Source organism: Rhinolophus hipposideros (genome assembly GCF_964194185.1).
Source record: "Rhinolophus hipposideros genome assembly, chromosome: 9".
Classification (NCBI taxonomy): Eukaryota; Metazoa; Chordata; class Mammalia; order Chiroptera; family Rhinolophidae; genus Rhinolophus; species Rhinolophus hipposideros.
Window position 1 is genome coordinate 4,717,786 of NC_138055.1, and position 16,761 is coordinate 4,734,546.

A 16,761-nucleotide genomic window follows, 5' to 3' on the forward strand; every position below is an offset into this window, starting at 1 on the left:
ACATTAGCATTGGGTGAATAGAGGAAAAATATTGTATGTTATTACAAGTTGATTTACATGCAAGTCTATGCCCGAAATAATGTTATCTGTGTGGTTCAAAAAGTCCAGGCTAGGAATTTACTTAAAGCTGGTCCTGGACTGGGTATGTCCTTCTGTGAGGAATAAATCTTCAACCTAGCCCTTACAGAATGTCCACAGATAAAGTACCAAGTAACATCTGACAACAAAAAAAATCTTGAAAATACATGAAGAAACAATGAAGACCGCAAACCAATAGAAACACTATCTAGTAGAATATTAGATCTATCAGTTGCAGAATCTAAAAGTAGTATTTTAATGTGTTTAAAGAAATTAAAGAATGGATTCAATATAGGAATACAAAAAAAAGAGGAAATAATAATAAAGATTGGAAGAAGTAAAGAATGAAACTTCTGGGACTAAAAGGTATAATTGTAGGTATAAAGTTCATTGGATGTGAGAAAATAGTGGGTTAAACACAACTGAAAAGAGCATTAGTGGAGTGGAAAATAGATCTGAAGAAATTATCCAGAATGCAGCACAGAATGACAGATACAAAATACAGAGGACAGAAAAGAGAGACGTAGAAGATGGGAAGAAAAGGCCAAATATACTTCTTACAGAATTTCCAGATCTACAAGAGAAAGAGTAAGGCAGAGACAATATTTGGAAAGATAACGGCTGAGAATCTCAAGCCACATAATAAAAAGAAATGCCTATCATATGAAATGCCTAGACATGTCACAGTGAAACTGCAGAACATCAAAATCAAAGAGAAAATATTAAAGACAGTGAGAAGAAATACTGAATTGACTTCAGAGGAGTGACACTTAGACTGACTCTGCTGTGTCAGCAGGGACAATGAAAGGCATAAGACAGTGGAATAATCTCTTCCGTGTGCTGAAATAAAACATTTGCCATATTGGAATTCTACATTATATTTGTAAGAATAAAAGCTTTTCCTGTGGGAATCCCTGGAATCATCTCTTCTTCTTGCTGTAGTATATGCTCATCCACTAACAAAAGAATATTTGGAAAAGGGAGAAATACCTGGCACCTTTGCTTGTGGTGTTCAAGGTTACCTTTCAACTAGGCCTTGTGTACTTTCTTCATACTGACTTGTACAACAGTAACAGGCAGCCCTTGCAGTCACTGAATTATCAGGTCATTAGAGTTGGGCTGAATCTTAGGACATTGACAGAGTTACAACTCAAATTCCCTGAATTTGTGGTGGTCGGAATTATTATTCTGGTTACAGCACTTCCCTTCTAGAAACATGGTTTGAGAGGTCACGTGTTCTATCAGCCAAACCTTGGTGCCCTTGACAGCAGTATGTGAACATAATCCAGAAATGCTGTGTCACCTGTTCTGCCCCGGCCGTCTTAGACTTACCAGACTGTCTAAAAATCACTATACAAGGAAGTTCCCGAGTGTCCTATGGTGGTTGGTTACGTTGGAAGTAAGATGAAGATTCTAAAGGACCTTTTGCTTCCAAAGACATTTAAGACCTGGAATGATATCAAAAAGTCTCTATGCCTCTGAGTGTGTGAAAGCTGACAAGGACAAAATACGGAACAATTATTGATCTAACACAGAGGACCTCACATCGTCTGTAATAAGGGTAGTATCCTCATCCCTTCAGAAACATCCAAGGAATCGTTCTACTTAAAATGAGTAAATTGCTTCTGATGGACGTGTGGGACATTTCTGCGTGTGGACTGAGTGTCTTCTGCATATTAGATAATCCATACGGCACTTGGCACAAAGCTGCCTCCCTGAAGAGTAACTACAGTTGTCCATCTACAAAACAATCAGAACATCTCAGTAGAAGTTCTTAAAAGTTTTCCGGGCAGCACACAAGCTGATTCCCCACAAGGTTCTGAAGAACTTACTAAAGAACCTGATAATTATGTTGAAGCGAAATTCATTCACGAAGACCACGTTGTGGCTGGCCTTCAGGGCTTTAATTAACAGAGCAGATGTGCAACTGACTGTAGCAGGTAGGCTGTGGTAAAGAAGAAAAGGAAGAAAGGAGGCTTTCCGCCAAGAGAAGCAGGATGTGGAAGGGAAAAGGATCATTTGCTACAAAGAAGCACGCAGCTAAAGAAACTCCAGAAAAGGACCCCGTACAGCAGGAAAGAAGCCTTCTGCACAGCGTCCTGAGTCTGTGTGCCTCTAACGGTCAGTTCAGCTCGGACAGCTTATTTGAAGTTCTGAAGAACCAAAGACAGGATAAAATCAGTGAGCAACATTTGAAGAGAAAAAAAAGATTGAGGGTGAAACAAAGACATTTTCAGACAAAAACTGAGAGAGTTCATCTCCTGCAGATCGTGACTAAAGGAAATTCTAAAAGATATGCGAAAGGCCGAAGGCAGGTGACCCTAGGTGGATCTGCAGGCGCTCTGTGATCCGGCCGTCCTCCTCAACAGGTGCTCTGCGTTCACTGTGTTCCAACCCCCCTGGCTTTCTTGTTCCCGTCTTAGGGTCTCCGACAGGTGGTTCCCTCTGTCTGCAATGTGCCCCCCTATAGATTACTCTTCCTACACCATTTAGGTTAATACTCATATGGGGTCTTCTCAGCCTAGAATGTGAGCTCCTTGAGGGCAGGGACCTTTATCGGTTCTACTTATTGATGTACCTCAAGCCCTAGGACAGCATTTGGCACATAGTAGGTGCTTAATACATACAGAAAGTGCCAAAAAATGTATACACATTTTAAGAAAGGAAAACTATTAAAATTGTAACATAACGATAACAAAAGATGGATACAAGTCATGTTTGACTTCTGCAATTACAAGAGGTGCTCAAAGTGGTGACCATCAGCGTCCAGACACTTCTGATGACGGCGAACTACTGCTTGAGCAACGTTGACCAGAGTGTCCACTTGCATACATTTTTTTGGCACCCCCTGTATTTATTGAATAAATGGATGGAAAAAAATAGCAATGAAAACCAGTAAATGACACCTATAGTCAGAAACCTGAGTGAATTTCACAGACATAATATTGAGCGAAGGAGCAAGAAACAAAAGAATGTTTATATTCATGTGACATTAAAAAAAAGACAAGTTGAACTGGATTTTTTAGGGATACATACCTAGGTGGCAAAATTATAACCAAAAAAAAGGGAATGATATCGTAAGTGCTAGCATAGTGGTTACTACCAGGGTGAGGAAATATTACGATTGGAGAAGAAAAAAACCAAATGGGGGGTTTTTGTGTTTGGCTTTAGTTCTTGATTTGGGTAATTGTTATAAACAGGCATTTGTCTTAAGTATAATTAAACCATGTACCATGTTTCCCTGAAAATAAGACCTAGACAGAAAATCAGCTCTAATGCATCTTTTGGAGCAAAAATTAATATAAGACCCGGTCTTATTTTACTATAACATAAGACCAGGTATAACATAACATAACATAACATAACATAACATAACATAACATAACATAACGTAACATAACGTAACATATAATATAACATATAACATAACATAACATAACATAGCATAACATATAACATAACATAACACTAGGTCTTATATTGATTTTTGCTCCAAAAGACACATTAAAGTTGATTGTCTGGCTAGGTCTTATTTTCAGGGAAACATGGTATATATGTTGTATGTAGTTTTCTACAAGTGGGTTATATTTTATAATAACAATTTAGACCTTGATTAATTTAATAAACAGCTGAAGAAAAAAGTGAACTGTAAGATCGGTCAGAAAAAGTTAGCCATAATGCAGCACAGAGACATAGAAGATGTACTTGGAATTCTATAAAGAGAGGAATGAGAGACGGGATGGGGCTGATATCCACAGAAACAATGGCTGAGGACTTTCCTGAGCTGATGAAAGGTACTGTCTTGCAGGTTCAAGAGGCCAGATCTCAAGCAGGATTAAAAACGGGTTGGGGCAGAACCCCAAAGACAAAGTGATCTTAAAAGTAGCCAAAGGGTAATATTTAGGCAAAAGTAACTTCTGAACAGTGACAGTGGAAGCCAGGAGAGAAGAGTGGATTAATAACCATGATGTGTTGGAAGAAAATCACTGCCGTCCTAGAATTGTGTGTCTAACAAAAATATCTCTCAGTATTTTCAACATTAAAATAAAGACATTCTCAAACAAAAGTGGGTTTGGCCCCCAACAGACCCAGTAAAGCAATTCTACGGTTACAGTTCAGGGAGAAGGAAATGATCCCAGATGGAAGGTTTGAGATGATGCAAGAAGGAATGAAGAGCCAAGATGGCAGCAGATACATAGTTAAATCTAAATGTCAACCGACTCTGGGAAACACTAACGACTGTAGGAAATGATGATGACTTTGGGAATTTAAAAATAGAGGTAAAACACACGGTAGTGGTAATATTAAAATTGAGAGGACCGACTGGAATTAAATGTTCTAGAGTTGTTAGTTTGTCCAGTAGGAAGATAAAAGTTTTAATTAACTTAGACTTTGAAAAGGATGCAGGTTATAATTTCCAGAGCAACTATTAACACAATTAAAAATGGAGTGACTAACTCCCAAACTTGTGCAGGCAACCAAGCGGAATGATAAAAAACGGGATCAACTCCAAAGAAGACAAGAAGGAGCAGAATGGGTAGGACAAATAGAAATTGTAAATAGATCAGTAATTATAATAAATATTCCACTTAAAAGCAAAGAATGACTGGGTAACAAATAATAAAATTTACTAAGAGAAAAACTGAAACCTATGTTTATAGAATGGGTGAAAGTGAAACGACTTAAAAAGACGTACCATTCCAATAAATACTACAGAAAGATGGGCTAAGTTCTCCTGATCAGACCCTGAGATGGAGTGTAGGGTGCAGAGTGTGGATTAGGGGAGACGCTGTGAAGGGAAGAGGGCCGGAGCGGGGCTGGACAGAGAGAGACGTCGAGCTGCCATGTGACGCAGGCTGAGGAAGCATTGACCATCTGGGGAGGAGGGTGAGGTGGGGGCAGAGTGCCAGCCGGGGCTCCAGACACACAGGTACTGCTCCGTTTCTCCAGGTGATGGGGGGTATACAGACCTTTGCCTGATTTTTATCCTTTAAATTGTAAACATTTATTACAAGTAGTGCTTTCTATCAACTTAATACATAATTAAAACAACATTAGAATATTACATTTAGCCATAGACTCATAAGATTGGATTCCTGGCAAGGTTCCATCTTCAACCTGGGCATGGCACTTCACCCCTCTGAGCCTCGGTTTCCTTTTGTGTAAAATGAAGTTAATTTCTGCCTGAAACTCTCCCATGGCTTTCCTTTACTCTAGCGTGAAGTCCAGATACTTTATCGTGGCCTGCCTTCATTTTCATCATGGCACCTGTGATTATTCCAATTTCCATTACGTGTTTGCTTATTTCCTGTCTGGCTATCACTTGCATCAAGCCTTTTCCAGACTGGGAACAGCATCCTGGGCACCACCGCGGCCCCAGGCCTGGGTGTAGGAGGCGCAGGCTAAGTACGGTGGTGCCGCCGCCACCGAGCAGAATGAGTCTGTCGCTTCTTACGCCACCCCAGCCAGACCAGTTGGTTCCAAAGAGGGGCTCTGAAGTGGTTTGTAGAAATACAGACAACGCAAAGTCAAAACTAGTTAATAAGGAAAAGCCGAGGGAGCCGAGGCATGGTGTAGACACACATCCACCATGGAGTCCTTCACGAGTGACTGAGAGGGCCCCTCAGCGTGGATTGGGAGCCTGCAGAGGTCAGAACCAAGGGCAGCAGCACAGGGAGGGGCGGGCTCCGAAGCCAGACCACCTGGGTCTGACGCTGTGCCGCCGCTTCCCCACGGGGGACCAGCTGGGATGGTGATGGCCCCTCAGCCTCAGAGTTGTTGTGAGCATTGAATGAGGGGGGCTTGGCCATGGTAAGTGCTCTCTGAGTGTCCGTCCTCCTTACTCACGGCTCACGCTAGCCCAGGAGGCGTCAATGCGGTATTTCATTTTACGGATGAGGAAACTGACGCAGGGAGAAGCTAAGTAATTGGTCCAAGAGCACGCTCTGGAAGATGCTAGAACACCAGAAATACCTTGCATTTAAAAATATATAATTTAGAAATCCTTGTAATTTTGCTCATTGGCATGTCCTATCTTAACCTTTATTTGGGTAGACATTTTAACAAAAAGTTTCTGTTTTGAAGGGGCAGTGGAAATAAAACGAATTGCTGTCGGACGTTGAAAGAACTTGAAATCCAAATAGGAGAAAAGGTAATAGAGATCTCTTAAAAAAATTCCATTACGTGTTTGCTTATTTCCTGTCTGGCTATCACTTGCATCAAGCCTTTGTCTCTGGACAAACGAAGTCCAGAGACTTCGTTTAAAAATTCCTCCCCGCCCCACCTTCGTCAAAAATAATTGTTAGCAGAGGTGGACGATGTCAAACGAGCCACATCCTGTCACCTGGGTTCATCTGTCAGTCGTCTGACTAAATAGTTCTTGTAACAGGCAGACGTAAAGGCCTGTATTCGGACGACTTTGACCGCCTGGATGGCAGCTCTTTGATGAATACACCAGCAGAGGCCTGGAATATTAAGTACTTTTGTATTAACTTCAGACCATTATTAGTAGGGCTGCCCTTTCTGTGTTTGTCTGAGACTGAAGCAAGGTCTTCTTCAGAAAGAGAAAACTACTGCTTTTCAACTGTAAATGCCGATAAGACCAGCATGGTAAAAATAATCAGTAAACCCAATGTGATAGATACTGCGTCTGGAGTGACTGGGCTGCAGTAGCTGCTCTGCGCATTTAGAGAAGGAGCACGTCGCTTTGTTCCTGTTGGCTGCTGCGGGCTGGATGTCACAGTGCAGTCAGGAGGGAGGACGTGTTGACATGAAGGTGTTGGAATCAGACCCCTTTTTAAAATGCATTTGAACCTGTCAGTTACACGAGCAGTTTGAGAATCATGGTTTAATTTATTTGATTCAATGTGTTGATTTAAAATGTGACAAATTTTCTTTCCTTTTTGAACTCTTCTGAGATTTTCATGCATTTGAAAATCAAAAATAGCCAGAAATCCACAAAATGTCTGTCTGAATTTTCCTGGCTGATGCCACGAACACCAGAGCATTCTTCTTAGTGTGATAATGTTTTAGTATTACGTGCTCCTAAAAATCTAGTTTCACTACAGTTTATGTTAGTGGGAACCTGGTATAATTATTTGCTTCTATTGTGTTCCGTTTATTATTCTGTAAGAAATATGTAATATGATTGATATTTTTGATGGTATGTGTCTTTACTTGGTCTCTTCACAAAGTATTAATCATGAAATTCTGTTTATGACAATCATCGTATCAACATGTACTGGTATGCATTAGTGTGGACATAAGTTAGGACTGGAAATTACTGAAAAGAAGGCTTTGATGAGGAAAGCTGAACGGAAACTCCACCACTAACCATCCTTTCATCTAAGCCAGGGGTGTCCAAACTGCAACCCGCGGGCCAACTGCGGCCCGCGATCCATTGTTAACTGGCCTGCAGCAAATCCCAAAAATATATTTAATTTACTTAAATAAACCAGGTGAGGCAATACGTACTTCACCTTGAGTGACTGGCCCGGCTGTGTGTGTATTTTACCACATATAGCCCTTGGTGAAAAACGTTGAAAACAGTTCGGACACCCCTGCTCTAAGCCCTTGTATCCCAGCACCCCCCTTTTATCCTAACAGTAGGAGAAGCGCTCCCACTGATTAAGACTTTAAACCAGTGCAGTTTTCGTGAGAATCCTGGTGAGAACAGAAAGGTGCCAGTAAAAGGCTGAGAAGCATGGGATTGAGATAGCCCTACGTCCCAGGGCAGCTCCAGGCTCTGTCATATATTCTGGCGAGCGTGAACTGTGGGCCCACATTCTACCTATGACCCCAACCCTGGGCGGGCAGGTGGAGTGGGCCAACACTGACCTTGGGACCCAGTCACACCTGGGTTTCTGCCTTGGGGTTCCCCCGTTTACCAGTGAACAGGGTGGCCTTGGGCAAGTCTTTGTCATTGGGTTTCTTCTATTATTATCATTGGGTAATAATACCCACCTTGACGTGCTGGTGTGTGGCTTCAAAATATCCGTTATGAAGCACCTGGCAGGCCTGGACAGTGCCAGCTGTTATGATTGTGCTTCTTCCGGCAGCTTCCTTTGGAGCACAGGTACGGACGCGTGAACCTCCTCCCTTCCCACCCACACGCCCTCCTGTGTGTGCTGTGTGCCACAGCGCATTCCCATGTGTCTCTGGTCCTTCAGGTGGTGCATACATGGAGGTGGAGACTGAGAAGTGTGCCAAGCAGTTACTCCCAGAAGGCGCCCTTTCAGACATGGGTTGTCATTGCTGGGTGATCGCTACCGTTTGGGAATGAATGAATGTTAAGTGTTTTGTTTGAAACGGAAGCCCTCATGACTCACTGGAGCCAAGAATGCAGGCAAGTGCCTCTGAATTTGGGGAGCCAGACTTTTCTAAATGCACGTGCGTTCTAGCACTGATAAACGAACAAATAATTAGCAGTGGGCACCCCAAACTGACCGAAGCCCAGTGCTTGTTTTTCCTAATTGTTTCCTTCTGGGGCGAGCTGGGTCTGACGGCTGGTTCCTCAGCCTCCCCTGTCTTCACGTGCACGTGGACCCGCCAGCCTATGTTCATGCTGACGCTCATTACCCCGTCAGACCCTCCGGCTCAGAGCCTCTTCGTCTACATCCGTCAGGGGACGATTGGATGATCTCTAGCTCCCGTCTCTCTGTCTCTCCGTGGTCATGCTCCAGGCTTCACAGGAAGGGGCTGCCATCTGAGCCCAGGGCCCTGTGTCGGGAGAAGAGGAAGCTCTGTGTGCCCAGGTGGGCCCAGTTCTGCTTTCACTGGCACTCAGCTTCTGCTCAGCGGGCACTCAGGGCCTACACAGGCCTCCTGCCCTCACTCTCCTGACCCCTGCTTTTCACTTGGTCACATTTGTGCTTTCCTTTGGCTCCTGTTCTGTCCTTGCACTGGACATCCCCTTGACCGGTTGTTGAGTTCTCTGGCCTTCGAGTTCTTTGCTCTCCATAGTCTCCTAGGAGACAGAGGGATTTGGTGGGAATCAGGCGCCCTGGCCTGAAATGCAGCCTCTGTAGCTCCCTACCGGGGGGCCTTGGGCAGGTCTGTCTCTCACTGTGCTGAGTGTCCTTCTTTGTAAAGTGGACACAACAAAACCGACTTGTCAGGGTAGTTATAAGAAGAATGAGAACAATGTCAGTGAAGCCCGTGGTATATGCTAGCTGCTCAATAAATGCTAGTCCTTTCCCAGCAATGACGCTGTTCTCCCTTGTCGGGCACTCTCGAAACCCTTCCCATTCCAGGCTTTACCTGCCACCCGGTGCCACCCCCTCAGCACCGAGGTGTTTGGTTGTTCTACCTGTGAGAAACAAAATCCAACGGGACTGGCAAGACAGTATGAAACTTCTCATCTCCTCCAAGAAGAAGTCAGGAGGGCGTGCAGGCCCAGAGCCAGCTGAGTCACGTCTCCTCTGGTCACCTGGAGGCTTGGCCTGCAGATACTGCCCTGTCAGGTGTTTTCCAGTGTTTCACTTCTCCCAACATGACTATAACACGGGGAAACTTCTCCCCGTGACTCACAGCCCAAATTATGTTCCACGTCCAACCCAATCACTGCAGTGGCATTGGTTACCGTCGTGTGGCAGCTGGGCCCCCTCTCTGAAGCACATGGCCACCAGAGGGTGGATAGCTGAACAAAAGGGAAACTGGAGGGTTTTGTGAGAAAGGAGAAAAGAGGGTCGAGGTGAATGGATTTGGGGAAGACAACCGAGAGCGTCTGTGTCAGCCCCACTGAAAGCTCCCCTGGGCTGGTTGGGCCTTCTTCCAGCTCTTGTAATAACAGTAGCACTGGCTGAGCACTTATGAGGAGCCGTTCTGGGTACTTTCCTGGACTGCGTCATGTCATTCCCAGGAGAACCGCACCAGGCACATTGATGGAAGAGTATCCCTAGAAGAGGCTCGGCAGTGTGACGAAGGACACACGGCTGCAATGGCTGCCTTGGCAACTTGGTGCCAGAGTCCGTGCCCTCAACCCCGGGGCCCTGCCGCTCAGAGGGCCTCTTTCGGGAAGGCAGTGCTGCTCCCTTTGCTGTCAGCGTATGTGACTGTGATGCCTGGAGTGGGCCCAGTCCGTGACAGAGAGAGAAGTCTGTTTACCATCACCCTGGGATGGGGGAGGGGTTGGGTTCCAACCAGAGTCATCTTTTGTCCAGGTAGCGTCTACTTCATATGGGCATTGGGGAGTTTCCTGTTCTTTTCTCTCTCTGCCATCCTGCTCTCATACTTCTTCCCAGCTCCTCAGTGGCTTATGCTTCCCGCCTGCCCCTGGGGCCCTGGCTCCATCCGGGAGCAGTGGCCGTGTCCAGGCCCAAGGCCTAGGTCTCTGGTCTTCAGGTGAGGAATCTGCCAGGACAGAAAGGACCAAAGGCTGAGTGTGCTGCCAGCTAACTACATTTTGGTCCTTTAACTCTGTTTTATCTTTTGTCAACTCCCCACGGGAGGGTAAGGTGGAAGTGAAAGGAGAGGCTGACAAAGGAAGAAAATCTCATCTTGCCACTTGAGGTGGGGTGGGCGCTGTGAGAATGGCCAGGGAATTCCAAGAAACAGCAAGCTGTTCTGACCCCCCCCCGAGAACACAGTGTGTGCTTAGAAATGACATGACTCGCCCCCCTCCACACACACAAACATACAAAAATGGTCTTCTTCAGTGAAGACTAGAATTCAAGAATGCATACTTCAGTTAAAGACATAAACAAACAAACACATCCCAAGCCCCAGGCTGTTTGCTGTCGTCTCCAGTCACCACCCTGCTCAGGAATGCTTTTTTAAGCCTGGGCGCCATGATGTCAGAACATCTGGTCTACCCCGTCAGCCGTGACTAGTGTGTCTGTCGGACAGCGCCTGATCTGACTCAAGTTTTTATGGGATTACCCTGGTGCCTTGGAGTTCTGTGGACGCAGCCTTAGTCATTTCGGAAGCAATTAGTAAATAATTAGAGGTACGAAGCTGCTTGCTTTGCCTGTAATAGCCTCATGAAGAAGAGACAAAAGTGATGGGTAGATTCATTTTCTCATGTAGGTGAATTTTCCTTACAAAATTTTAAAAAATGATGGTTTGAGGAATAAAGAAACAGTTGCTGGAATCACAACCATGTCATAAACATACCTTAACATTGTAACACCACATTAGCATGAAGGAATGTACTGGAATGCAGTCTGTTTGCCTAATAAAAAGACTGTGTCAAACTCAAAATGAGGCCATTTACTAAAACACACAAGCTTTTGGTTAATTTGCAATATTCTCCGAATGCCTCTCGTATCTGCTCTACCTTGGTGTGCTCGGTATTAATTGCCTGTTATAGCAGGTATTTGAACACATCTCCTCTTTCATCGGAAGAAAATATTAGCATATCGCAGAGCTGTTGGGACAGATTGCGTCTGAGGCACTTTTTCCTCCCCGCAGAAAAGCCCATCAATCATAACTGGATATAGTGATTAATAATGTCACAGCTCTTACCCGTGTGTCTGCGTGCGACTAAATGCAGAACAGCGCTTGCATTTTGAGCTAGAGAATTTCACATAACACAATAATCAGTTGGCATTTTATTTTTAAAAAAATCATATTGAAAACATTTCTACCCCAGGACCTATTTTTGGTTGCTCTATTATTAATTTGTACAGGCGTGTCGGGAAAACGAAAGCAAAGATTCTGTTATACCAGAATTTGTAATTATTTCAGACTAAATGTATCTTTTCTTTTAAATAACATCTTCCTGTATGTGGCAAATCAATAGTACAAACAAGATTGTAGAGGTGTTTAAAAAGCCCGGTGCCGGGGGGAGCAGGCTGGAGCCCCGGGACTTAGCTGAGCGGGTGTCTGAGCAGCAATGCTCCCATGGAGTGACCCTGAGCACGAGTCTCCTTGACTGTGAAAGGGGGAAACGGTATTGCAAGGCTGTTGCAGCATTGTTGAGATTCTATGTGAGAATAATTATGAAGGTACCATAGTGCCAGGAGTTACTCAAAAACTGAGGAGTTTGCATTTCGAGGTGATAAGACATGAATTGTCACGTGGAAAGTTAAATGATAGTATGTGGTCATTTCGAGTTTCAAGCTGCCGTGGGGGAAGGAGGAGCGGGTTACCTGCTGATGGTGCCGCGTTTATATTTTCACCTGGATCTCTGGACTCACCACTGTCCACAGAGCAAATCATAACTTCTGACTGTCCTCCTTGCCAGCCGCCCCCCAACCCCCAGAAGCTTTCTTCCCTTGGCCTCCCCCCTCCTTTAGTAAACTGTTCTGTCGTTCACTGAGTCATGGAAGCAGAAACCTAGGACTAGCCCTGACACTGCTTTCCCATATCCAGTCCATCAGCTGTGCTGGGAACCCCATCACCTCTCCATCCCCACTGCCACCATTGTGCCTGCCCTGTGCTTTGTCAACACCCCCTGGACTGCTTTTCCTGTTCCTCCTGGCCCCTGACAACCTGGTTCCACACTGCCCCAGGCTTAGCTGTGGAAAACCTAAGTCAGGTGTCATCAGACTCTTCTAGGTGAGGGGCCCGTGACCTTTGGTTGCCTGGCTGATGGCGCTCACCACGAGAGATCTCTCCAGGGAGATGTTTTTAATTGCGCTATCTAAAATTGTGCGTTTCCGTTAACACTTAGAACACGGAGATTTTGGGTTGTTTACTTGCTTATCGCCAGGGCGAGTTTCCTGGAGAGGGCGCCTTCTCTGTGTTGCTCAGTTGTAACTTCAGTGACTTCAACAGATCCTGGCACAGGACGGGAACTCAGTAAATACCTACTGGGTGAAGAAATTAAGTTCTGTTAGGAAAGTTCCCAGTAATTGGAATAGCGGGGAAAAACTTCATGAGAAAGGCGAGACTGGAGCCTGAGTTGGACCACAAGTGGCGTTTGAATGCGTGTGGAGTGACGTTGGAGATGGGAGCTTTCGGGACTGCAGTTTCGTGTAAGAAGGGGATGTGGCAATGTGGCTGGGGCAGTGAGGAGACGAGCCCTGTGACCGTTCTGTGGAGAGTTCTGTTTCTCAAGGCAGGATGGGACAGGCCAAGTTTGAAAGGAAGGCTGGAGAAAAAGATGGAAGTATTTGAAGGTCGGGTATTAACCCTAAAGCATGGGCGAGGCATGCAGGTGGAGGCGCGGGTGGTTCAGTGAAGGTTTCTGAAAAGGGGCTTATGGCAGGAGGAAGGAGGGGTGAGGAGATTGACGTCAGCAGTGTCATGGACGCAGGTGCGAAAGCAGCAGGAGGCAGGGGTACCCCTGATCAGACCTTGGCAATAGCCAGTGGTCATCACGTCAGCCTAGCTGGCTGGCTGAGCACTTCCGGTGTTTGGGGACACCATGGGATTCCTGGAGGGGCCTGGCTCGCCCCTCCCAGCATGCAGCTCTGTCCTGGGAGCCAGCAGAGGTCCCGGGGACAAGGGCCCCAGTATTCTTGGCCTGCGGTGTCTGGGGTGGAGCCCATCCTACGGGTGTGGGCTGGGTTAGAAAGAAGGGAGAGGCAGGAAGTATTGCTTCTAGATTTGGCACCCTTTTAAAGCCCAGGTATTCAGATTTGGGGCTCATTTCCACCGCTGTGTCAGAAGTTCAATGGGTAGCTGGAATTTCTTATTAGAAGTCCTTAAGCTATATGTTGCAGGCAAACATTTTAAAAATGAAAATCCAATGTCAGGGAAGGTTGACATGGCCTGTGATGCATATAACAGCAAGTTTTCCTTTTCACCTTTGCTTTAAGGAAACCCCAAATCAGAGTTTTGGGCTGTTGCTCCATAATAGCAACCATAACTTTTTAGTTGCTTTAGCTCTTTCATAGTCAGCTCCCTTTTCTCTGTTTTCATGAGTCTCATGTAGAAGCCTTTTTATGTGAGCTTGTTCAAGGTTTGGTAAAGGCAGGGTTTGCATACGGGCAGTGAGTGAATGCATCATCCTCGGCCTGTGGGGGCGAACGCCAGAGCAGGAAAAGAAAGAGCCACCCTGGAGGTACCGAGCCACAGCCTTTGTTAAAGGTGACCAGCGCCGGGCCACTCCTCCCACACGTCCCCAAATGGAAAGTTTGTGTTTATGAGGTTCTGAATGTAGTCTAATTTTTTCCTATCTGGTTTGGCTCATCTCTACCAGCTGGTAAATAGGAAATGTTCACGGTAGGAAGCCAATACTCTGCAGAGTGTAAACAGATGGAATCGATATAAAGTGACAAGTTAGACTGTGCTATTGAGAATACGGAGCCAAAACTAAGAACATAACAGTCAAGCTACTTATTTCGTTCTGGTTCATTTAGTCCTGAATAGCGCTTCATATCTGCACAGCTGTGTTGTTCTTTTTTCTCCCCCCTTTCTTTCTTCTGGGTTGATAATGACAATTTCAAAGAAAAACTTTAATTAAAGATTTTATACGAAATAGCCAAAAGTAGAATAATAAGGAAAATGAGCATTGATGTGTTTATTGTCAGAGAACTCCTTTTTCATGGTTTCATTTAAAAAAAAAAATGTCCTCTTTCACTTTGAAATGGATTTAGTTGCGGTGACAGGAAGGTGCCAGACTGACAGCAGTGGGTGCTGAGCCCCTTCCACTGTGCTGCAGAGCCAAGACGAGGCTGCCAGGGCCCCGCCCGGGAGGTGCAGGCCACAGGCAGGCGGGTGGGAGGCTGCCGACCCCCTTCTGCCAGAAACCGGTGAGAAAAGGGGGCTCCAGGCGAGGAATGGAACAGAAAACAGCTAATCGGGAGCTGCTCAGCATACAGTTGTAGGAGGTTGCAGTTACTGTGCAGGCCGCATGATTCTGGCGCGAAGAAACTTCCCCTCTCTCCGGGCAGGGCCAGGCCCCCAGAGGCAGCGTTTGTGCCTGAGTGGGGGTCTGGGCCTCGGGGGACACAGGCCTTTTCTCACCTCCTTTAAAGTCTGGGTGGCCATGTTTATTTGGGTTCATAGCTTTCCTTCCTGGAGCTCCAAGAGCTATAAAAAGAATTTTAAACAAAGAACTATAGAGTAATAATAACATCCACTGTGAGCAGTTTAGTGAAGCATCTGAACTCAGTGGGGTACAAATATGAAGTAGTGTGAGTTTTCGCTTCGCACTGTTCTCAAGCAGGCACAACCAAACCTGCGCTCTTTGTCCCTTAAGGATATCTTAGGCCGCTCTGGTGGCTGTCCGGTCACGTTTAGTATAAACAAGGCCATGCAGGCTGGTCTGTTTATACACCTCAAGCTCAGACCCAGCTCAGCGGGCCCCTCCTCCCTTCGTCCCGCTCGAGGGACCTGCAGTGAGGGCACGGCCTGCTCACACTTCCTTCTCTCCCTCTTTCTGCTTCCTTTCTCCCAGTTTACGGGGCCTGTGATGAGGGCTGATGAAAGGGAGCCTGTCTTCTGTGGGCTGCGTGGAAAGGCTGCTCTCTTACAGGGCGTGGGGGTTATTAGGACAGTGCTCTGGGGCCTCCGAACTCTATGGTTTCCCGAGGAGGAGGCTCAGCTCTGGCTTAAGCCCTCTGGACCTCCTCAGCTCTACTCCTGATGGTCCACCTCACTTCCTCAGGCTTCTCGGCTCCCCTCCCCTGATGAGCAGCCCCTGGGAGCCGGGCAGCTCGAGCTTCTACCTTTCCTGGTCTCCACTTAACCCATGGAAAATCCACACGTCCTATCCATGCCAATAAGAGGCATGCAGATGGCTCTAACCTGCCCCTCCCCCCCGCTCTGTTGTCGCTGTTCAATTCTCAGTTCTGGTCCCCAGGAAGGTGCAGAGCAGATCAGAGTCCTCTGCTAAATGAAATGCCGATATGCCCTTCTGTCTACATAATGGACCTCTGCTGTCTATATAAGGATTTCCTTGGCTTACAAAAGCTTCTTCCCCATGAACGCTGCAGTCACCCCAACCACCCGTCATCCATCCATCCATCCATCCATCCATCCATCCATCCATCCATCACCCTTCATTCCATCCATCATCCATCTGTTCACTCTCTCAACAGATATTCCTTGATCCAGGCCCTGTTCTTGGCCCTGGACTCCTGCCCACTCGAGACCTTCTGCCTTCTCGAGGTTTCTGTTAACGTGGGCTGGGCAGTAGGGCAGTGAAGAGGGTGGAGGAGTTGGCTGGGTGGGGAGGAGTGTGGTTCAACCTCGTACTGTTCCCCACATGACTGTGTGTTGTTCTGGGTCTTTGGCTCTCTGTCAGCAGCTCTGCTGACCATGTACTGAGTATGTCCCCTGTGAGGCACTCGCACACGTGAGCTTTTCACCTCAGGCACATGCCAACAGCACCTCATTCATTCCCCTCTCACAGATGAGGAGACTGAGTTCAGAGCAGTCAGGTGGCTCTTCCAAGGTGACCTGAATGATAGCATGGAGCCGGGATTCAAAGGCTCCTTTCAGAGCCTGTGGCTGGTCGTGCACTATTCTGCCCCAAATAGTGGGTAGCGGCCCCTGGCTGGGTCCCGGCTGCCTGAGTCTGGGCAGGGGGTGGGGTGGATGGCTGGGCAGAGAAGACTGGGCAGCTCCTGAAGAGGCCCATTTCCTGGGCCCCGAGTCTTTAAATTCATACCTAACTGTTCTTTTGGTTTTCTTTTTAAATCCTCAGTGCTGCTCCTCGTGTTCGTGTACATAAAGCCCTCTGACACTTGTCACCCACTCAGATATGAGTGGGAGAGCATGGGAGAGAGTGGAACAGGGGACGTGAACTTGTTCTGTAAAGATCATAAATATGTTTATCTCTGTGGACCAGAC

The 16,761-nt window shown here is 46.3% G+C and overlaps 1 protein-coding gene across 2 annotated transcripts in view; it reads left to right on the top strand.

The window, feature by feature from the left end:
* Positions 1-16,761, top strand: part of EFCAB6 (EF-hand calcium binding domain 6) — a 225,564-nt gene that overhangs the window by 29,870 nt on the left and 178,933 nt on the right. For both annotated transcript variants that reach the window (XM_081061342.1, XM_081061341.1), the window contains exon 6: positions 6,163-6,229. In XM_081061342.1, coding sequence (XP_080917468.1) covers positions 6,163-6,229 — 67 coding nt within the window. The remainder of the gene's footprint in view (positions 1-6,162; positions 6,230-16,761) is intronic.